Here is a 23,871-nt window from a genome sequence, read left to right as displayed (position 1 = left end):
GATAATTAAAAATAAAGGTGGAAAATAACTTTTGAACGCTGGCAAAAAACCAACGGAGGAAAAGTTGTGACCATGGGTGACCCCAAATAAAGGGCATGAATTAAATATAGTACCAAAAGGACGGTGTGCTTCACACACTCCAAAAAGGTCAAGAAGTGGTTTGAAGACAACTTGCCTTTCTGACCAAAGAAAATGTGGCCCCTTAGCCAGCAGATGCCAACCTATTCGACTTTACTTTTTGGCTGTATGTAGAGTCCGTCACCCAAATATCAACAACCTCAAGGATACTGTCAAGCAGCACTGGGACTGAGGACTACATCTGCAATGTTTGCAAGGAGGCTCTCTGTAAGCCATCATTGCTGCCAAGGGGGCTACATCTTTGTTATTTTTATTTCATTGACATATCCTATTACAACTGGTTGCTGAAATACATCTCCTTGTTCTAAATTGAAAGTGTAAAGATTTTTTCGCCGCACCCAGTATTTCAAAACTCTATCAAAGGGTACTTTTATTTTCCGTAGAAGTACATTACTTAGAGAAATGTTATGATTCCTGAAATTCAAACGTCATGTACTCTAGTCCGTCAATAACTCTAATTAATTTCTTCTTTCATTTAAGGAACTCGTGATATTTTTGAATAGAATGATGTAATAGTTCATCAAAAACATATTTGGTACGTCAACATAAAAAAAATCTTACACAAAAATCAGGAAAGAGAGAATATCCCAACATATTTTTTTACTTCATTGATAGACACAGCTCAATAATTCATAGACGCATATGAGTGAATTATAGGCTAACTATTCAAATTTGTGCTATGAGTTAAGATACTCAAGAATTGTAGCTATAGATTAGAATCTTTATACACTTAAAGAGACTTATATTGGGCCTTATATAGCCACTTTTAAAAAGTATCTGTAAATTTATCGTTCTTTTAGTGGGAGGATTAATTTTGGCTACTTTAAGAGTGCAATTTGGTACCTACCCAAAGGGTTAAAAAGAGTAATTTGAAAATAGAAATTGGCAATTATTCGTCCAATAATACAAAAGTAATATATACTTAATTTTTGTGAAAATTCCTTTTAGCTTGCTTCGTGAAAAAAATCAAGGCAAAGATAAAATCCCCACTGATTTTTTTTTAAATGTTACTTTAATTGGTTTAATTACTCCATCTAACCTTGGAATCTTTTGGTGAACCCATAGACATACACCCCAATATTTCGTAGACATATTTGAATGAATTTTTAGGCTTACTATTCAAATTACTGGGATGACTTAAGATGCCCAATAATTTTTGCTATAGTTTAAAATCTATATTTGATTTAAGAGACTAATATAGGCCCGGATATGGCCTCTCAAATAAAATTGATTGATTTTTTATTGAGGATCCACATCGGGGTAATTGTAGCCTTTATGTTCTTGCTTTCTCTCACGATTGCTTGCAGCTGATCAGATAAAACATTATGGCAACTAAGCTGCTCTCCTCTACAACATAAGAAATAACAATCGAAACTTTTGCTACAAATGACCAGAGGAGTATAAAAGATGTCGTAAAACGTAACAGTTAGCTATAAAAATCGGGAGAGCTGAAAATAGCTATCGATTCAGGGATGTCGACGGGCTTATTTTATATATTTAAAAATGTAAAAATTACATTTGTCTGATAAAAATGGAAAAATTAAATCTTTTGAAAAAAAAAATTGTGAAAAAAAAAATTCAAAAATCAATAGCAATTGACAAAAATTAAATTTTTTTAGAAAAAAAAGTTCAAAAAATCCAGAGCTGCCAATAAAAAATGAGATTTTTTCGGGAAAAAAATCTTTAATAATTAAATTTCAAATATCAAATTTTTCAGAATTTTTTTAAAAAAATTCATAACTTAAGACAAAAAATTAAAATTTTTGGGAAAAAATTCAAAAATCCACAGCTACTTTCAATATATACTAGCAAAGGGTCCCTCGTTACAGGGCTGAATAGAGGGGGGGTGGGGGATATAAACAAAAAATGAAGGTAAAAGAACATTGACAGAGGGAGAAGAGAATAAATTTAATAAAACATTTTATTTCGGTAAAACAGGCTTTAAATGACCTTGGAGGGCCAAAAAACGTCATAGGAACATGCTTTGTTATTTTTTAAAACTACCTGGTAAATTTCAGACTGATTAGTTCGGCCTTTTTGGATTACATTTGTGATATCCCTAAAAACAGACGGATAAATATACATAAGACATTATTAGCTCTTAGCCAAAAAACCAATAATTGAAATTATCATTGATAGTTTGGGTGTACAACGGTAAGTAAATACTTATATATATCTATAGAATATGATAAACAATTTGAAGAGGGATCATACATTTTTTTGGCGGGAAAGGACTCAAGCCACCCCAAAAAGGGCATAGCGAAGCCACTGATTCGAGGAATGACTTTTATTATAGGGATCAACTAATATATACTGTTCAGAAACATCATAGTTGTATGCTTATAAATATTAGAGATGAAAATTATGTGAAAAAAAGGCATGTTAAAAAAAGCCGAAACTCAACATGGTAACCCTGACAATTTGTCAAAAAAAGTTCAAAAGAACTCAAAAGAGTCTTACAACAGAAAAGATGGATTTTTTTTCATTGCTGTTGCCAAAAGTGGCCTCTACACCCTCACAAGGCTCTTTCCAAAGACTTTTTTGATAGCTCTCTGGATAGCCTGGTGTGAAACACAGAGATCTCTTGCATGGGCCCTCATGGACTTGAGGGGATAAGTCAGGTCTGTTTTCTTGTACTCCTCCGGATCCAGTTTGGCCTTTTTGACAGACCCTTCTTCCTCTCCAACGTTTCAGACTTGCTCAAGGCACTGACGGTAGTCCTGGACACATCCAACTGCTATGACTATGACTATGGAAATTTGTGGATCACGTTCAAGTGTCATTTTCTCGACTTTGACGTTTGCTAGAGAGCTAAAGTTTGTTCTGTTTTGTAACTAATTGTTTATGGTTGATTATATCGAAATATGACTTAATTTAAATAACTCAACCTTAATTAATAATTAAATTAGTAAATGTTTAGATTTCAATGGACCACCTGGTATTTTGTCAACATACATATTTATAAAAACTACAATATGATCGTTTTGGTCAACTGAGACGGCTTCAACTTCATCATCACAGTATGTTTTTGATCTCTATAAATATAAACAGGACTTGTATGGATATCTGTGCATAACTAATTCAAAAATTAATGAAGGTTGAGTGATTGAAGTTAATTTATGTTTCGATATATTTTAAAGATAGACAATTAGTTGCAATACAAAGCAAATCTGAGCTCTCTAGCCTAGGTACAAGTCAAGAAAATGACACTTGAACGTGATCGACAAATTTCCATCCGCGCACTCCAAGCAGTTGGGTGTCTCCAGGACCACCGTCTACGTAACCGTCTAAGTAACGTTGGAGATGAAGAAAAGCTCTGCTGAAAAGATCAAGCTGGAGAGTTAAAAAAACAGCCCACACCAATCCTCCAGAGTCAATGATGGTTCATGCAAGAGATCATGGAGTTTTACAGCAAACTGTCCAGAGATCTATACAAAAATTGGATGGAAAGAGCTTTGTGTCAGTCAGCACTTGGACGCCATGATAGTGTACTGCATCTGCAGCGGGTTCCAGACCTTTCACCACCGTCTAGAAAGCCATCGTTACCGCTAAGGCGGCTACAATAATCATTAAGAGAATTCAGACACACATCTATTTATAGTATTAATTTTGTTGAAATTATATTTTTAATTAATAAATTATATATTGTTGAAGTTTAAAATTCAAAGTTTTCAGATTTTAATCGACCACTGGGTCTAGTGTTTTTGGTTTCTTCAATTATTTGAACTTCCCCAAAAGGGATTGAGCCATCTTGCAGCTTATTTTATTAGTATTATTTGTTTCCTCACATCCTGTCAGATGGCTAACATATCCAAAAAAGAGTACAAACATATTTGAATGTATAAATCATATATTGTATTTCATATTTAACTGATTGGAATTAATAAATAAATAATACGATGATATCATAAAATACAGAGAATATATTAATTGACTTAAAAATGAGTTGCTATACTAATAAAGATGTATGCATTATTTCATTATGGATTATTAATCAACAATAGCAAATGAAGTAGAAGACATTAATCAACTATAATTATTGATATGATACCAATGAGTTCATCATTGGTCCAACAGAGTCAATATAACCAGCAATATCAGAGGCTAACACAGTTCCTTGCTCAATGGCAGTACAAGGACGACACATACAGTCTGAAGGAGCCTTTGTAGTTACTTTTCGAACCTTGGGTTGTCCAGGTGATGAATTTGGACAAAAGAGATCAACAACGGCCTTTCTCTCTCCACTCTCCTGACAACACATGCAGGATCTTTCCGTGAGCCAGAATTTAGAACCAGATACCTTTGTAAAAAAAAAAAAATAATAATAAGGAATGTTGAAACGATTTGAAAACGAGATGATGGAATACTTGAACATAAGAGGTACATTGCCCAGTGCATGCAAATGAGGGTATTGGTTTGGAAATGCATCCTGGATGTTCTAATACGTGTATGACGGGGGTGAGATGACATTCATCACATGATACGGAGTGGAGAATAAATGTAATGGCGAGGACGAGTAATAACCTGTAAGAAATGATTGCAGTGCCTTTAATAAAGCTCTCACGTGACGTCACAATTTTAATTTTGTCAATTTGTAGGGTCTAAATTCCTTAGGAATCAAATAATAACGAAAGAAGCTTAGAAAAAGAAAAATCACACTTGAGGTTGCCAACTCAAAAAAAAAAAAAGGAAAAAAGAAAACCGGGCGAGCTAAAAAAATAAACAACCAATCAGCGTCAATGTTAATTGAGCTATAACTAGGAATTAGATTTTTGGAGTGAGTAAGGAGAACAGGGAGGGAAACTGTTGTATGATTTTGAAGGGAAGAAATGAATTATTGCAATAAAGAGGAAAACCATTTACATTTGCATTAATGTCATTTATTTCATCATGCATTTTTAAAACAATTCACACCAAAGATAGACAATAATTCTTATTAAAAAGAGGAAGATGTTAACACCATGACAATCTACATAGATGAAAGTAATATTATCCGCCAGTATTTAAAAAAAAAGAAAAAAATAATAACATCGTCATCCTGATAATTTGAAGAATGTTTGGGAGAAGAGCAGCTTAGCTGTCATGACGACTCATTAAATTAGCTGATAGCAGCTATAAGATGCAGGAAATAAATGGAAATCTGAATCCGTTTCTAGCAATGATATATAGTCAGGAATTATTAGAATTATTATATAGATCCTCAAGTCTATTCCGAGTCGAACAAAGACTTACACTAAAACTCTGCAACAAATCGTCAATGTTACTTTTTCGTCTTTACAGCACTTGTGATTACTTTATAACTTTAATTTATATGTTCTCCCTTGAAGAATATAACAATAACATCCTTGGAAAATAAAAAAACATATTTTGATGAAGTAAATACAAAAAGTTTTTTATCTATGACGATAATTAAAGAATGAAAAAAAGAAAAAAAAAAAAGCACTTGCATAAACTATTTTCCTTGAATAATCTCTAAACTTTGTTTTTTCTTTACATAAATACCATCCCTAATTTTAACACAAATGTAACTTAAATTTATGTCATAACTCTTCTGAACAATTATGAAAGATCCAGGATAGGACCTTTGTGTTCTAAAGCAGTATACCTGGAAATCCCAAGTTGATTGATGAATTCACTTCTTTTTTTTTTTCCTATTTCTATTCTATACTCGTTTGTAAAGCATTGCTTAGTTTTGTGCCTTCTACTTCCACTTGTTAATAATGTATATTATACTCACATTATTTACGAAGAGATATGGTTGCTTGACTGTCCAAACGACGAATGTGATCAACACTGAGAACATTACTGTATTTTAAGGGATGGAAATCTCTGCGTATCATACTTTCTAATGTTATCCAATGACCTAAAAAAATAGGGTTGAATTGAGGACATCAAATAATATTAGTTAATAACTCTGAGTAAAACCTTCCCTAGGGGGTCCAATCTTAATGGCTAATAATGAATGCATCATCACACCAGTCGAAAATGTTCTCCACAAAAATATCAATCAAAAGCTCTAGAATTGTATTTTTTTAAAAGTCAAGAGCATTTATTTTATGTCTAATAACCTTGGGTATGACTTTGTAATGTAATATATTGATGATGTTGTTTGAATTAAAGGGTCATCAGACCACTTTATAAGTCATACATATTTTTTTAAATATTATAAAATGAAGAAAATGTTAACTAATTAGTTACAGTTGCTGGTCTGTGTCCCGTGCAAGCCAATTTGATGATGATCGACCTCCGGATCTTCTACATCGTAAATACTTGTTTTGAAGTATAAGTCGAGCACAACCACCTTAAAGCTAACACTCAACCTCTCACTTTAAAATTAAAAAACAAGTTAAATGTTCTCCTTATCGTTCAGGATGTAGTAGAAAATGGACCGAATTTACCTGAACAGCCCAGTATACAGGGTGAGAAAGCATTACTTCCTCTTTACAAAAAAAAAACAAACAATATAACAAATTTAATATATCAGAAAGCTTATTGTTCTTTCATAACGATAATACACATTCAAAATTTCGATCAACACAGTTTTGACTAACCAAGAAAACTTTAGAATCTTGCCTCTAGAATTACAACACATCCATCAGTTACTACTTATACAGCCTAATTGGCATGCATTATAAAAAAAGAAGGCATATTGTTGTACCTTGTATAAAAAAAATATCTTTTCAAGCAATAAATCTTAATAATAACTTTTTATTTTTAATTTATATGTCTTCATTCTACGAGAAACTAAATTTTTTTCAGAAAAAGATACAAAAATCATTAAAATATGTTTAGAATCTGGAAACATGTACCTACAAGCGATATTTTATGTTTCATTTCTTTTACCGGATGGTCCATTGAAATATGAACACTTATTAGTCAAATACTTAATGACGGTTAATTGATTGAAATTCATTCCCATTTTGATATTTTGAGGCATCAGCAACTAGTTACAAAACATAACAAACCTGAGCTCTGTACCTTACATACAAGTCGAGAAAATGACACTTGAACGGGATTGACAAATTTGTAATCGCGCATTCCATGCAGTTGGGCGACTCTAGGACCACCGTCTACAATGTAAGCAAGTATGAAACGTTGGAGAGGACCAAGGGCCAAACTGGATTCGGAGGAGTAAAACAAAAACCCCAGGCTTATCCCCTCAGGTCCATTAGGGGCCATACAAGAGATCTCGGAGTGTCACACACGACTATTCAGAGAGCTATCAAAAAGTGGGTGGAATGAACCTTGTGAGGGTGGACACTTTTGACACCATCAATGAAAAAAACCCATTTGGGCTTGCCATAATTTTTTTATTTGAAGTACCGTACCGCGCGACTGCTGGGCAAGGCAGACAAATATTCCTACACTTGGTAGAAGTTATACTCTTGACGTCACTATTTAAAAGCGTGGTGGAAGTCAAACATTTGTAGGAAAAGCGTTATAGTATAAAGCGTATTTCTATTAACCTTGGCCAGATGGAGTTGCACTGATTAGGTATAAGTAAAAATTATTGTATTACAAATTTAATATCGTGCCAGTCCTTATATATTCGATCCAGTCCAGTCTTAGGCCCGGTCCTTAGGACTGTCGATCATTGAAACCAGTCTTTAAGACCGTAGTTCCTTCGAATCTTTCATAAAAAAAATCGAGGGTTTATTAAGACAATTAAGAATTATGAAATATGTATGAAGATTACTGAACATGTCTTGGCAAAAAAATTATTTGTTTCATTATAATACGAACATATTATATTGATACTTAGTTACATATAATTTATTCTATTATTTAAAGGAATAATAATAAGGAGGAAAAACACCCTCATTGACGTCACAAGGGATAGATTTTACATTCTTAAAGGAACGACAAGTGAGACTGGACCACCGTCCAGGTGGTCCTATATAAGGACACAAGCAACCCTAATTACAATTACTCCCTCTGTAATCTTCTTTGAAGTCCATATACATTTCCTTCTCTAGGAACGACGGGGGCGCAAAGTAATAATATTACTTTACTTATTTTTCGATATTCTTCATTAAGAGATGAACAATGGTAGAGTCAATTCGACGAGTTTCTTTTATTGAATAGTGATTAGGTTAATATTTGTAAATTAATATACAGTCCTACTCTTTAAAATCTAATTTCAACTAATTTTTCTGTATTAGCCTTTTCTTTTAAAATCATTGATTATTTTATTGTATGTAGTTGGATCCTCTGAATCAAACTAGAAAATATTGTTTTTACACATTAACAATAATGAAGTAGTTTCTAACTCTGCATCGTTGAATTTACAGTCCTAATTTATTCCTCACGTATACTTCCAAAACATTTTAGTACATGGCTCACAGGGAGTTTATTATTTGTATAAATAATACAAAATCAATGCAGGTTCTACCCATAACTTTTCCAACTTACGTTTTTGGACATAAAAAATGTTTTAAAGCTTTTGCATTATATAATTTACAAGCTTTTTTTTAACTTAACTCCTTGTCGAATTGAGTATTTAAAACATTCTGATAAATAGGTAAAACTCCCTCACGTCTTGAAAGCGAATTATCGTTTATATATAGCCTTTGCTGGTCGTGTATATCATCAACTTGTGTATCATACAATCACATATCTAAATTTGAGTAATTTTTAAAGAAAAAAAAAACCTATCTATAAAAATTGAAAAGGAAGAACAGTTGATGCGTGTGCTCTTTCTTCTTTTTTGTTCAAAATTTAATCACTTGTCATGGAGTTAACTTCTCCCTCTGAAGTATGCATTATTTCATATCTTTGGTGTATATTGTATTAAAAATGCGTAATAAAATAAATATATACATGAATTTAAATACATAGTTTTCCTGCTCAAATGCTATTTTAAATATTAAAGGGTCTCCTTTTAAAAGCAGTAATTCATTTTTTAACCCAAAAATCATAAAACAACCAGCTGATACTAACAAGGGTCTTCATTCAATTATACCATATGTTTCGACCCCGCCCACTTTTTTTCATTAAAAATTACTCAACTCAGTCCCGATAATTACATACTTGACTTTATTGTTTCGAGTCTTTTGATCGGATTAAGACATTTTAAGTAATGACATATTGTATTAAGTAATATATGTTAATACGTTATTATATATTAGTCAATGAAAAAGTAATTTTCTTGTAGAGATTATTGTTGGAAATGATCACAGAATATTAATTCTGGATTGGTCAAAAAAAAAAAAAAAAAAAAAAGACTGTAGTTCTATCAGTCCGGTTCCAATTTAATGTATCGTTTCTAGAACCGGTCCTTCTCGTTTTTATGGTAGTATTTGCAACACTTTTATTTGCGTATAATGGGATAAATTTATCGAATATAAAATAATAATTGAGACTTCAGCTAAAAGCTGACAGCTGAAACTTTGATTACAAGCAAAACAAGCTTGTTATATTAAAAGGGACAGCGAGAGAGAGACAATAATGTAAAAGTAATAGCTTTTACCAACGGAAGATTGACACCATCAGCAATTGCCAGGCACCTTAGGATCACAAGGTCGACGGTGTACATACTCAAAAAGCATGTTGATTCTGGTAACAATCCTGACAGAAAAACTGGAGGCGGCCGCCAGCTTTAGGTCGAATCCAAGGACATCATAAAGGCGATCGACATCGGGCAAAAGAAGTCCGCAACGCCTTGCATAAGAGTTTGGCAATTCCATTCCGATACATTCCTTGGATCAATGATAACTTATCTGGGGGGAATATATTGCTTCAGAAGGATGGAGCACCTGCTCATACCCCCAACATCCTGGAAAGCTTTATTCATGAAACCCTCCCCTTCCGGTCCCATAAGCCCCCATCTAAATCCATTGGACTTCACTGTGTGGGCATACTTCGAGTGTAAGTCCTTGTTGGACTCGTAGTAGAATGAAGATCAACATTAGAGTAGTTCCTGCCTATATCATTGATAGATACAGAGTGAGACTTGAGATTATTTACTTTATATCATAGCTGTTCACAGCTAATTTAATGAAACGTTATGACAGCTATGCTGTTCTTTTCCCAAACATTCTTCAATTTGTTAGGTTTTTCGGTTTCTATTTTTATTATATAGGGACGGAGCAAACTATTTTCATATATGACTATTACAATAATAAATTAGGAACTAACGCGTTACTAACCAAAACTCTATTGAACACAGCTAAGAGATACCTTAAATCAAGAATACAAAGCATTTACTAAGATGATATAAAAGCTATCTTGTCTGCTACTATACTCAATTCAATTTGAGATCACACATTAAAAGTTACTTTGATGTTCCCAATATTTCTTATTTCTTGCTCAATAACCCAGATTAAAATAGAAATATGATAAATATACAAAAATGAAAAAAATGTCGATAATAACATTTTGATGATTTTGTTGTATTGGAAGACCATTGAAAATTTTGCATTATTTCTGTTGAAAAGTATACGTAATATTTGTCTTGAAACTTCAGTAAAATTACTGACTGTTTCAGATAAATAGTCCTCAGAGGATAACACTTAACAATTTATTATTGTAATTTTTTTAAAGTTACTTATAAAATTTACCAACTTATTACTATAGAGATGTAGACAAAAACACTTTTATTCTATGTGTCCTCCATTTTTGTCAAGTACTTTTCCATACAACCTCTGAAAGCCCTACTTCTGCAGGATCAAGATTCCTGGCTGCTGAGGATATGGATCGCTTTAGAGAGGTAATATTATTATGGTGAGTCCTGCAAGCATTGGCTTTCAACCTTCCCTAAAGATAGTAATCGCTTGGATTTAAATCTGGGGAATTTGGAGGCCAAACCGCAGATAGCCAAAATATCTTCAACCATTCAATTGTTCTCTGGGCTTTGTGTGTTGATGTAGTGCCATGCTGGAATGTGTTAGGCCTGCCAGTAGTCACAGTCTTCATCCAGGGTAGAAGAATGGTTTCTAGGACATCTATGTCATCATCTTGGTGGACTCAGAGGCTAACATTAAAGAAATAAGGATCCATAACATGGATTTCACTGCTGATGAAGCCCAAAGCTATAATAGCAGTCGGATTTTTATTTCTGAAGACTGCAGGAACTTTGTGAACATCTTGGGAGACCCACCTACCATTTTGGCTGTTCAATAGTCGATCTAAATTGAAGACTTTTTCATCAGAAAAGAATCAAAGATTGCAGATTTTGTAAAAAAAAAAGAAGAAACCCATGAAACATTTATCCATGTGGGAACTGTTCATTTAGAAAATGTCAGGCAGGTGAGAACAAACAAGGCAACCGTTTACAATTTCAAGCCAAGAAAAATTCCCAAAAGACATGACCTGGACTAATTACGAGAAGATCATGAAGGGGCAATTGATTATATACGTGCATCACGCTCTCCCAGATCGAAAGTATTTCTTGTATCCACCCCCACAACTTAAAAGTGGCTCAAAAGTTATTGGAGGACAATGCACCTTTTTGGAGCAAGTTGATGTACCCCCTTCTACATTCCAGATCTCAACCCTCTGGATTATGTCTTCTGGTCACAAATTGAAAATACTTTTTTTGGACTTTAGATAATATTTATTCCAGAAAGAAAGGAAGATGTCTTAATATATTTATATATATTTCAACTCTCAAGATAGGTAATTGAAAACTAGACACCTTGAATCTAGAAGTTGAGATTCAGACCTCCTCTTCTCAGTGATTACAGTCCTACATCAAATACGAAGAAATTACCATACAATATAATTGAAGTCCAGCCAAATAAGTTTAAAAACATTGACAAGTTGAGCATGTCTACATAAAGTTTATTTGAATATATTCGTCAAAGTTACTAAGTCTAAAATGATAGGAATTTATCGATATTGAATGGCCTGGGACTGCAAATTAATATTGATGAATGATGGAAGACCTAAGAGAAAAGTTTATCATCACAGTGTAGCCCTTTTTTAGGACTAAAACGAATGACAAGTACCTTTATACATAATATTTATTGTCGTATCCATAGATGAAAATAATTAGTGATGAACATTGTGTGTATCTTGAGGATGTCAAAAAAAGAAACCGAAAATGAACTTGGTAACCCTGACAATTTGAATAATATTTCGGAGGAGAGCAACTTAGCTGTCATGGCGTTTCATAAGATCAGCTACAATCAGCTGTGACAAAGAAGGAGGGGGAGAAGGAAATAAAAAAGGACATTTTCTAGAATTACTCCGATGTCGATCACCTATTCTACTCTGAGTCCAACAAGGCCTTACAGTATTAACTCTGGAACAATCCTCATGGTTCGGCTTAGTCTTTTATGAGCACAATGAGCTTTTATGTACAATCAGGTTTTGAATATAATCGAATCTATTTAGGAAAGGAATTTCACTACTCAGGAGTAAAATAATAATGACAAAAGCTTAGGATAATAAAATTTATTCTTCAGATTACCACTTTCCAAAAATAAGGGGCCACCTTAAAATTACACAGGATATACATCACTAAAAACAGTACTATAATAAAAGAGGTCCAGCTTTTTGTAGTAGCTGAAGTGTAAGTGGAGCAGAATTGTGGTTCGACATCGGGGTAATTCCTGCCTGTATCATTGGTAGATACAGAATGGGGTTTTTGTTTATTTCAGCTTCTCTGATACTAGATACTTGCTACTAATTCAATGAAACGTCATGACAGCGATGCTGTTATCCCCCCAAAACTTCTTCAAATTGTCAGTGTGACCATGTTAAGGAGAGTATATCTTGATCCGAACACACAAAATAATACATTTTTCAACAATGAGGGACATATTAAGCTGTGAACTCCTAACTAAATAGTTTAGCAAAGCCTATATCCAGGGGCCGTCCACAAGGGAGGACTGGAGGGGCTGTAGTCCCACTCTTAATTAAGGATATTGATTCTTACAAGAATATTTAACATTACAATTTTTGTCTGACAAGCTATGGATTTTTGAAATTTTTCTCGGAAAAATTTAATATTTGAAATATTTTTGGGGAAAAAATTGGATTTAAAATTTAATTTTCGAATTTTTTTTTCATAACATTTAATTTTTTGTGAAAAGCTTTGAATTTTCTAAAAGAATTTCCAAAAATATTTATCATTTTTTTTTTTTTTTCAAAAAAATCTAAGAACAAGCACCTTCTCCCCAGAAATTATTAATAAATATATATATATTCCCGATACCTTACATAATGTTATTACTAAGTTGCTATTAAAAAGTTATCTCACTCTCCAGATCTAAATCCCCGAATGGAAGGGCCAATAGAAAAAAAAAATACTAACCAAAAATTAATCAAGGAGTTCACTTCCTTCACTCGCATAGTGAAGTTTGGAAGGTCCTTGGAAAAATAATTAAAGTAAAATTTGAATTTATTATACCCTCCATAAAGGTTGAATCTGAAGAAAAAGTGTTCAATAGTTCACCTTCTGTTCAATACCGAGAAGACATCAAAAGAGCTTGACTGCCTCTGTACGAATGACAATATTTAAAAAAAAATGATTTTCATTTACCATTTCTTTTCATTTTCTACTAATTATAATTATTTTTTTTACTAGAATGGAAAATTTCACGAGGAAACTGATGGACGTACATTTTTTATGTGGTATTATTGACAGTAGACCAGCTTAAAAAATAAACTTTGGATCCGTAGCTTAATAACTCTGAGCTTTAAGGAATTAAATAGAAATAAATTAGTATTTGGATGTATTTTTAATCATATACATATTTATAAATAAATTTTACCTTCTACACATTTTTTTAAAAGATTTACAAGTGTAAATTAGATTACAATTAATCTTTAGATTGTTAAAATTAAAAAATATTATTAGAACTCATTGGCTCTGCATTTTCACGGACGCCATAAATTGCATTATAATTGAAGGAAACGCCATTTTGGAGCCTCAAAGTTGATATTTTAACAACATCAAATACACAAATTTTCAATAATACTCCATCAGATGGCTTTAGTTTTAAGAAAAGACTTAAAACTTGCATTGAATACTACTTAATGCTAATGATAAAGTAATATTTAGTAAAAATCCCTAAAAATGGTTAAATCTATAATTTTTTTTTGATCCATTGGGAACGAGAAAATTAGGATAATTAGAGATAAAATATCTTATTCTTTCCATTAGAGTTGTTAATTTTTATCTACAATATGGAAATAAGATTATATAACGATATAATAACATATTTTTAATGCATTTTAGGGTCTGATGTACAATAAAACTATACAATAGAGGAATACTTTTTTCATAAGACAGTGAGGTTTAAATCCTTTTACTTGATTGACTATTCCCCTCATTATTAATTAAAAAATATTCCTGTTATATAGCTTGCTTGTTTAGGTCTATAAAATGTCCGACATTAACTATATTGATCGAGTGAAACTGCTCCTTAGTAAGATTAAAAAACGGAACATTTATATTCTTCGTAACCTGTCATGACGTCACCAAGAGTAAAAAATATTAGTATTTTAAACAATAACAATCTTTTGCACGTGTTCAAGGAATTGTTTAAGAAATATACTAATTAATAATTATAAAAGTAATTCAGACGGACTCAAAATGGGTCGCCTTGACAGAACGAGAACTCGTTTGAGAAATAAGTTGGAGAAAAAGGTTATAGAACGGGAAATTCAAGGCAATGTTGACTCTTTTGTGGAGAGTGCATCCGAGTCTATTAACAGATATGATTATTTTGAGGCTCAAGGATGTCTTCAAAAGGCACTAGCTATAAATAATGATCACCCCAAGGTCTTGGAACTATCTGCATTTCTACTCTTGGAGGTGGTTTCGGTTATTTAATAATTATTTATTTATATTGATTGAATCTTTCTTTTCTTCCAGGGAGGTGAAGTTGAAAAGGCAGGAGAGTTCTTGAACAAGGCCATTGCCATTCAACCCGAGGTTGGCTATGAAAAGTACTTCACTCTTGCGCAACTCTCTTCTGGGAAGGAGTCTCTGGACATTTATTCAAAAGGAATTGATGTACTGACCCGACTAAAGCCGGACTCTGAAAATATCAGAGCTTTATCTAATGCGTACGTTTCCATTGCTGAACTCTATACTACGGATCTTTGCGACGATCCCAATGCTGAAAAAGAATGTGTAAAGGCGATTAAGAGTTCAGTAGATGCAGATGGGGAAAATCCAGAAGCCCTGCAAATGAAAGCCAGATTTCATCTTATAAAACAGGAGTTTGATGTATGTATTCTACACAAAAACTAAAAATGTGTAAGATAGGCCCTAATAGTGGGGTACATTGTACGCTATACTTTCTACCTCGAATTCGATGACAACAACAGTGAATAGTTTATATTCAATTATCGCTACCTTTTAATACTTATGAAATGACTTCGCTAAGTGTAAAGAAGCGACACATTACAGAGCAAAGATTGTACTATTGGGAGTAGGAGATGGATCTCTACTTAATCGATCACAATTGCTCGAATAAATTTTCACGTTGGGCTAAACAATCATTGGAGTTGGTATTGTATATTTCTATTTATGTGCATAGTCACTCTCTGTTTGATGACATAGAATCTCCACGATACCTATTACGTTCATCCTGTAATTGCTAATGGAGATACAAGAAAAAGTCATAGTGCTTTACTAAAGGAGATGGGATCTCTTCCTTCCTCATCCCTTAGTCCACAATTGAGTCTGAACTCCATAAGACTCAAACTCACAAACTCCTCCAAATGATGAGTCCTTCCATTTACTTTGTATGATTTTTCTAAGTGCTAATTGTCCAAATGTCTCGAAAAAGTTTAGATCCCTCTCCTATAATTAAATTCCAAATATCCGCTATCGCTGTCTCCAATTTCGAGATACAAAGAAAAAATTGACGTAGTCATGAATAAATTGTGGAAATATTGGATAAAATTGATATTTTAGCTCATATTCTTATGATTATTGTACCACAACTCGCTTAAACTTGACTAGGTACAATTTCAAATCGGATTAACTTATAAAAAATTGAAGATATAATTACTGGCAAGTCGACTCTTTGTTGCTATTATTCATATGGCCTTAGAGATCATATCAAACATTTATTTTTTGAAAATATAATTATTGATCACATCTATCAAATGTAATTTTTATTTACTAATAGTAGCTAACGGGAAAATTGTAGAAAAATATCAATTATCGGCAGACGAATCCCTAATGCAGTGTTTCCCAAACTTTTCATCAATCTAAAGCCCTGCAACATTTATTTTCAATATTATAAACCTAATGTTTTTTTTAAACCCTTAAAGATGCACCGTTGAGCACAAAGGTTCCAAAGAGCCCCAGTTGGGAACCAATACCCTACTGTATAATTATTATTTATCTTATTTTATAAAATTCATTCATTTTAGGTGTATTTTAAATATGTAAGTTATCTATAATAATCAATATTTTGACCATCTTTTCAGGAAGCTCGAACTGCTATGTCAGCGAGTTTAGCATTGTGGCTTCCAGCCTACGAAAACGTAATATCAAATAATCAGGAAGCAGGATCTGTTGATCCTGTGGAAGTGTGTGCTGTACCATATGAGTCTCGTATAGCAGCAGTGAAGTTATGCTTGGAACTAGAGGATTTTGACTCTGCTACTAGAATATGTGATGGAATGGTGGAAGAGGATGATACGGTAGTGGATACATGGTATCTTTTAGGTTGGACCTATCAACTACGCTCTACAAATGATGAGGATTATAAGAGCAATGCGCGGTATTATTTAAACAAAGCAAAGGTAGTGCATAGTTCGAATCCTACTCCAGATCTTCAAATGATGGAACATATTGATGAGTTATTAAGTGAGCTTGGCCCTGAGCCTGAAGAGGATAAAGAAGAAGTTAACGATGTTGAAAGTGCAATTGATAATCCAGAAAATTGGGAGACATCTGACGAAGAGGAAGAAGATCAAATGGATTCTTAAACTTGTCTATTTAAGAATATGATTAATACTAATAATCTTGTACAATTATTATCATTCAGGAATTGAATTTATCGTTAATAATTAATTTTCAATGTTATGTTCCTTAAACAAATCATTCACAGGATTTGTATCATCGGTTATGTAAATGATCAAGAGTTATTCATTCTTATTTAAAATAAAAGCTAGGTTCTTACATAGTTCATATTTAAAATTTGTTATTGGCGAAAGAAAATATGATTTCTATTAGAGTTAAATATTATCTATCTTTTTATAATTCTCGGGACTTATCGTCCGATTACGCTTTTAAAAATTATCGATTATGTATATTTATATATATTTCAGTTTGTTAGCTTAAACCAAAAACAAATTCCTGCATAGTTTAGTCTCCTAATTGATTGGGAAGCCTTGTTGAAAAAAAATCGAAGACTTGATAAACATCGTTTCACCTCCGTTGAAGTAGGTTGAATTGGGGAAAGATACTCTATTAAATGTCCAAGGACTAAAGCATTCAACAAGTTCTCACCCAGATAATATTAAGCTATGGTATTTTTCAAAATTTTATGAGTATTAAATGAGTTTTCAAATATTTAAGAAACAAACCTAATTATCAAGTATTCTGTTAGCTTGTTTGGATAGTTCAGAGCTCTTGTAGTTGAAGCTTGTTCTTGAAAAAATTAAATTTTCATGTTCCTTGAGCCTCAAACTTTTTCTTTCTAAAATAGTCTTTTGAACAATATAATTGAAAGATTGATATATTTAGTCTAATTAATAGGAATCCCAAAATCTATTAATTTTTTAATCCAATTTCACAATCATGAAAATACTGTATGGGAGAGGTTTAAAAAATATGAAATTTGAAGATTGTAATTGCTACCTGAAAATATCTTTTTTATTTATCAAAGCTGTTATCATTATTCTTGAAGAGAGATCAAGTATAAAATAATCACTACTGCATGGAAGACGAAGAGTAAGTTTGAGGATTTGTTATAGAGTTATAAGTGCAAGTCCTTGTTGGACTCGGAGTAGCATTCAGGATTAACATCTCTGTAATTCCTGCCTATATCATTCCTAGAATACGGAGTGGGGTTTGTGTATTTTTCCTTCATGTCATAGTTTTATGATGTCTCTCTTCTCAAATATTTTTCAAATCGTCAGGGTGACCATGTTAATTTTCGGTTTATTTTTTTTAAAAACAGACATGGGTTCCATATTAATTGAATCTCTGTGTATAAATACAAGCATATGCGAAAGATATAACACATAAAAAAGTCAATAAATCTCTTGGGAATCAAGAACACAATTTTTTTAGAATGATTGAGTCGATCACTGCTAAGAATCAAAACAAATTTTTATGGTTTTTTCTTCTTTTTATTTAAAAAAATGAGCTTATCGAAGGGTTTATTTTGATTGGAGTAAAAAGCTCTAAATCCCTCAGAGGCATTTAAATTCATATTTGATTCTTTATTTGAATCAACAATGTTTCAGTCCGGAAAGATCAACAACTCCATTATAGTAAAAATGTTGCTCTTATCTGTTGTTAGTGTTGGATCGGTCCCAAGACTGATTTCCTAATTAGTCTTTTCTTTATGTGTCCAATTTTTTTACCACTCAACAGTACATTGGACCGATTAGTCACTCCTGCGGTCCTAGCTAACTATCATTTTATTTCCTTAACTACTAGCTAGGATTGGAGAAAATAATGGCCTTTAATTGTAACATACACGAATATTATACTATCTAGACAGGAGTGTTGGCAGGACTTATCTTCTTTTTTTGGGGAAGGGCTTTTTAAAGAAGAGACATATATAAAAATAATTTTTTTTAGGATTTTTTCTACAAAAAAAAACACAATATTACTTTAAAATATTTAATCCTGAAGAAGAAAATATATAGCAAAAATCATTTTATTTACAGCCCCCTGCAGACGCCTCTGGGTCAGTATTCTGCCCACCAAAGTCTTTCTCTGGATCTGCAGCATCATGAAAGACCGACCTTGGATATGGCAGCAAGATGTAGTACCCTGAATATTATCTATGTCTGCCGAGTTTTTGACCTCCTAACTTAACGGAAATGAACCCTTTATACTATTTTGACTAAGGCAATGTTGAACGAGTTTCCAATAAAGGTTCAATCAGCACCACAAGATCCCTGAGATTTTGGATAAGAAGAGTATTCCGGGACTTTACCAAGTGAGACGGTCAAGAAAGTCGTAGAATGTTTCCGGAAACGCTTTGAACGTGTGGTCATTTTATTGATTGAATGGCAAATTTATGTAAAAATGTTGATTTCTTTGAAAATTTTAATAAAATAGTCACTCTAGCGGGTTACTTTTTACCCGGCTTGCAAACGTTTAGATGAACTAGTCTCAATGTTTAAAAACTTATTTAGGAGATAAATTTCGACTAATTAACTTTTACATTTTACTAGGATGCACCTGTATTAAACATTTTAATTAAAATATTACTCTTTAAATAACTCTAGAATTTAGTCAAACTTGTCGATAGACTACGTTCAAAGTTCTATCCCTAAGGGTAGTTAGAAATTTGTTTCTCCTTTAACTGTAATGAAGATACATACTAAGAAAAAATTGCTAATCCTATTCCCAATTCCCCTTTTTAATTCGTTTATTTTGTGCATTTTCGAATCAACAAATAATACCTTTAAAAAAAACTTCAGAGATACTTGGAATCGATCTTGATTTATGAAAAAAAAAATCAACTTATTCGCCAAAAAAACAAACTTTCCCTCTAGAGCCCAGGAATCTGGTCTGATCAGAATTAAATATGGCTCTAGGAACGTAACTTGGTATTCTGAACAACTTTTATTTATGTCTAAAGCCTGTATCTGTCTCCGTCTTTGAAATAAATACACTGGTTATGATTTTTTATTAGTGGACACTGGACTTCCATAAATTAATATTATATATATTCTATTTAATTGTATTAAATAATACATAGTAGTTACACTTTTCTTCATTTGACATAGGTATACAATATATTTTATTTAGAGAATACTCATTCTTTATGGTTCAAATTATTAATCAGTATCAGTTTTTTTAGCGCAAAAAAATCCATATTCATATTTGAATTAATATAAATGAAGTTAATTCCAAATATGGTACATCCATATGCATTTTATAGGCTTACTTAAATCAATAATAACTAATCACTTAAATACGAAAGAATTTGAACTTTTTGACAAAATAAAACTTAAGTGTGTCTGTACTCAATTCATTTATAATTTTGGGAATTCATTATCCAAAAAATTGGAATAAGAAAAGCAAGACTTTTATGTTCTATAATACTTTATATACAGAGATCCTTCTATTGGCTCAGAGATTGTTAAATACAAAATAAGTTCGATGAAGAAACAAAAGACTATGACATCACTTTCTTGAAGATTTTCGCTACATGCTTCACTTTATCAGTTTTAAAGGGTAGTGCTAAAATTTCTACGCGAGGAATGACGAGGACTTTGAACCCACGAGATTTGAGAAGTCTGATCTTTAAATCTAATATTCCACCAAACGAACCATTATGGTTAGTGTCCAAATATCCTGCTGGCACCATAGCTAATCTGCAAAGTCCATTTATGAATCAATATTTATTGTATTTATGTATCTATGCAGTGGCGTCTCTAGCCCCCTTTTTTTCTGAATACCCCCCCATTATTTTCTAACCAATTTATACATATGTGTTCGGTTAAAGACATATAGAGAAAACTGGTGGCTCCAGTTGACACATCATAAGTCACACAAGAGATGTTGATTAAGGAAGTTCCTGACTTCTTCCCAAAGATGTGTAGGCCTCCCCACTCACCTGATACCGTACCAATGGACTAGACCATGTTTGGACGTTTCAACTTGGACCAGATATTAATCAAAAACACCTGTTAAAAGTTCAGAGGGAAGCTGGATGGATTGAGTGAAAATTGTCTGTCTTAATTTAGATCACATTTATTGAAAGTACAAAATTAAATAACAATGCCTGTTTCAGGTTATTACCGAGTGCCTCATCTTAAACGAACGCGCCTTTATAAGTAATTGTAGTGCAGTATCGATTATTTTTAGGGCTAAGCTCCCCAAATGTATGAAAGCTAGCAACGCCCCTGTATCTATGTATATTTTAATATTTTGGTACCTTTCAAAATCGTCTGGCAGAGAAGTATAGTTTTCTTGAGTGGGAACTCCAAATATCCCGTACCTTTTAATATCCATTGGTTGTAAACTTTTCTTATGGATCACAGCCTCTGCTCCAATACAGAATCCCATTCCAGTATCAGGATAAACTTTAGCATGATTTGGAGGTGAAGCAAACCTTGAGAAAATATCAATACAAACAGAAGTAAACGAGTCCTTTTTAGAAAACATATTGTTATCACAAAGCAAGGGAGAGCCTGCCATATCAATTGTAGGACCTTTTAGTGGATAAGATATATTCGAAAATGGAATTGAATATATGTTTTCGTATAAAAATCTTACCTTTGTACTCCTTGTCAATAAACTGCGCAATGGCATTGATATTCAATAATTTGCGAATTTGTCCGACATTCTTACAATCACTTTTATCTGCACAATATAAGAAGCAGGGCTTTATAAACAAATAAAGGGGATACATCAAACTTACTGATGATCTTATCAATAAAATCTTCATTCAATACTGACTCTAAAAGATTTTGGTTACTAAACCCTAACAGTGAGAGTGACCACACAATATCGAGCCATACTCCAACCCGTCTCTCTTCAACAATTTTCTCCGTAACTTCTTCATAAGACGTCATTTTGGAAACAAGGAACTACAAAAAGAGAAAAAAAGAAGTAAACTTTTAGATCATAAATGTAGGTATCCCCTTGTTCTTAGCTCACGTTTAAAATATTAGTATGAGATTTGCTATCTATAGGATTATAATTCAAATAAGCCGAAGAAACAGCATATGAATGAAAGGTTTTGAAGACGAGGGATTCCAAATCTTGCGCAAGTGCATTCGATATTTTTTCCAAAAGCCGTTCATCAAAATGTCTCAGTCGACCCATATGTGAGACTAAACGGCCTGTTACTAATTCATTACAAACTTGTTCATCTACATCATTAGCAACAATGTCAACCAATTTTTGTATTAATATCTGAATAATAGAGAAGGAAGTAGATAAATTATTTTTTTTGTAACTTTGACTAAATTTATAAAATACTTTGTCAGTGAATGAAAGTGAGGAGATAACAAAAAGTGCATCACAAGCTTGAGTCGAGTCTAGCCCGTCGGTGTTTTTTTTTAGACGAAACAATAATGTTTTTAAAATATGCATTGGACGATGACCAGCCTCAACATAGGCTTCTAAAATTCGTACGTTATCCACCGGACAATAATCTTGGGCTTCATTCATAATTCTATTTTCAATTTCCTGAATAGTAGATTTTTCAAAAACGTCGTAGTAGTAGAGGATCATTTTTGCTATATTATGAGAATCAGATTCCGTGGATAGACTCTCAGGACACTTCACGGCTTCTTCATCGGGCATAGCTTCAACTTCATTGGAAGGGAAGGCATCAATATTCTTTATGTCTAAGGCTGTACTACTCATAGTCATGGATTGGCGTCCAAATTCACGTTTTTGACTTTGGTCCTGTATTAAAAAATGGGACATGCGTTAATGCTTACGATCAATCACGATGAGCTTTTGAAATAAATAATGATCAACTAGTTCTAGTGCTGTGTCGACTCTTTTTAATGAACGTACTGAACCGACCTCACATTTCACACGTGATTGATGATTAAACTTGAATTCAAACACGCGTGCAACATGGGTCAATTGAAAAAAAACAACAATACAACGTGTTTAATAAATAATAACTATTAGTAAGGGTGATAATTTTGGTAAGAATAGAAAAACGTGCGAGGAGATCTTCTTCTATCAATCATGAACGTTATCATTCCCGCCTTTATTATTCAATATTAATATAATAATATTAGATGGTGATAGTCGATAGAGAACTGAATAAAATGCCTAAAATAACGTCGCCTTCTGTCTGGATTTCTGAAAATGGAGGCCTAGGAATTTGGAAAATACTTACCGGATGAGAAACAGATGGTTTGTCGGATTTGTCGATATAAATGTGCCTTTAGTCCTCTGTCTAGAATTACACGCCACTCATTATCCTCATCTCATAATAAGAGTATCGATATTCATCTATAAAATCAATTTAACGATGAATACATCAAGTCAGACTTTAACTCTGATCTCACAACGATGCTTATTGCATGTAATATAACCTTATCCATTGCTAATCATCTACGTTCAAAAAATTTATGGAGAAATACACGGGTAAACATATCCCTTCCCGAGGAACCATCATTAAATTAATGGAGGATGTTGTTACTGATGTCATTTATAGAAATACATATAAAAATGTTTTGAGTCATCCACACCAAATGACGATCAAGTTATCAGTAAAAAGTATAAAATATTTACTAATTTCGAAATGGAACTCTGAATTTTGTACTATCTCACAGTAAGTATTCAATTTTTTTTTTAAATCTAACCATAAAATATGATTCTATTTTAGCTAAACATATCAAGAATTATGATACACAACTCAGTAAAGGGCAAAAACAACTGCTTAAATGGTCACAACAACGGGGTAGTAGCTTTGGATGGTTTGCAACTAGTTTGTCTGAGACTACTTACTTTGCTTTAAGACTTGGGTATGATAATTAGGTTTTCCAATATTACATAGTCAATAAATATTACTTTTTTATCACTTAAGGCTTAGCTATGGTTGATGGGCTCTAAGAAGGGGTGTTCATAAAACTCATAAAAGGCAAAAAAAACTGTTCAAA

At 32.7% G+C, this 23,871-nt stretch overlaps 3 protein-coding genes across 4 annotated transcripts; 1 reads left to right on the top strand and 2 right to left on the bottom strand.

The window, feature by feature from the left end:
* Window positions 1-3,970: 3,970 nt before the first annotated feature.
* Burs (Cuticle-tanning hormone bursicon) lies at window positions 3,971-5,999 on the bottom strand. The gene is made up of 3 exons (XM_040716430.1): window positions 5,876-5,999; window positions 4,506-4,662; window positions 3,971-4,438 (listed from the first exon to the last, which is right to left on the bottom strand). Coding segments are annotated over exons 1-3 (423 nt in total). The 5' UTR covers window positions 5,878-5,999; the 3' UTR covers window positions 3,971-4,174.
* Window positions 6,000-14,578: 8,579 nt separating this feature from the next.
* Window positions 14,579-17,230, top strand: LOC121121549 (uncharacterized). Of its 2 annotated transcripts, none has more exons than XM_040716505.2 (3): window positions 14,579-14,902; window positions 14,963-15,319; window positions 16,534-17,230. In XM_040716505.2, the coding sequence occupies exons 1-3, from the start codon at window positions 14,681-14,683 to the stop codon at window positions 17,035-17,037; spliced, it is 1,083 nt and encodes a 360-aa protein (XP_040572439.1). In that variant the 5' UTR covers window positions 14,579-14,680; the 3' UTR covers window positions 17,038-17,230. The 2 variants fall into 2 exon arrangements, with proteins under 2 accessions (XP_040572439.1, XP_040572438.1); XM_040716504.2 differs by having other exon boundaries at window positions 14,584-14,911.
* A 2,710-nt stretch (window positions 17,231-19,940) lies between these two features.
* Window positions 19,941-23,129, bottom strand: LOC121121971 (FAST kinase domain-containing protein 4). Its single transcript, XM_040716973.2, has 7 exons — window positions 23,106-23,129; window positions 22,226-22,657; window positions 21,902-22,159; window positions 21,663-21,831; window positions 21,518-21,604; window positions 21,177-21,453; window positions 19,941-20,613 (listed from the first exon to the last, which is right to left on the bottom strand). Exons 2-7 carry the CDS (start codon window positions 22,619-22,621, stop codon window positions 20,415-20,417), a joined length of 1,386 nt encoding a protein of 461 aa, XP_040572907.1. The 5' UTR covers window positions 22,622-22,657; window positions 23,106-23,129; the 3' UTR covers window positions 19,941-20,414.
* Between the last annotated feature and the right edge of the window lie 742 nt (window positions 23,130-23,871).

The sequence above is a fragment of the Lepeophtheirus salmonis genome, chromosome 7 (assembly GCF_016086655.4).
Source record: "Lepeophtheirus salmonis chromosome 7, UVic_Lsal_1.4, whole genome shotgun sequence".
Lineage (NCBI taxonomy): Eukaryota > Metazoa > Arthropoda > Copepoda > Siphonostomatoida > Caligidae > Lepeophtheirus > Lepeophtheirus salmonis.
This window is presented reverse-complemented; position numbering and strand designations above follow the sequence as displayed.

Bases quoted from the DNA above. Each gene is read 5' to 3' on its own strand.
- LOC121121549 (XM_040716504.2), top strand. From the start codon at position 14,681: ATGGGTCGCCTTGACAGAACGAGAACTCGTTTGAGAAATAAGTTGGAG. The intron at 14,912-14,962 runs GTTATTTAATAA...CTTTTCTTCCAG, and splicing joins TACTCTTGGAGGTGGTTTCG to GGAGGTGAAGTTGAAAAGGC. The intron at 15,320-16,533 runs GTATGTATTCTA...CCATCTTTTCAG, and splicing joins TTATAAAACAGGAGTTTGAT to GAAGCTCGAACTGCTATGTC.
- LOC121121971 (XM_040716973.2), bottom strand. From the start codon at position 22,621: ATGACTATGAGTAGTACAGCCTTAGACATAAAGAATATTGATGCCTTC. The intron at 21,454-21,517 runs GTAAGATTTTTA...ATCCACTAAAAG, and splicing joins TATTGACAAGGAGTACAAAG to GTCCTACAATTGATATGGCA. The intron at 20,614-21,176 runs GTACCAAAATAT...TGGACTTTGCAG, and splicing joins CTGCCAGACGATTTTGAAAG to ATTAGCTATGGTGCCAGCAG.
- Burs (XM_040716430.1), bottom strand. The intron at 4,439-4,505 runs GTATTCCATCAT...TTTTTTACAAAG, and splicing joins AATGTACCTCTTATGTTCAA to GTATCTGGTTCTAAATTCTG.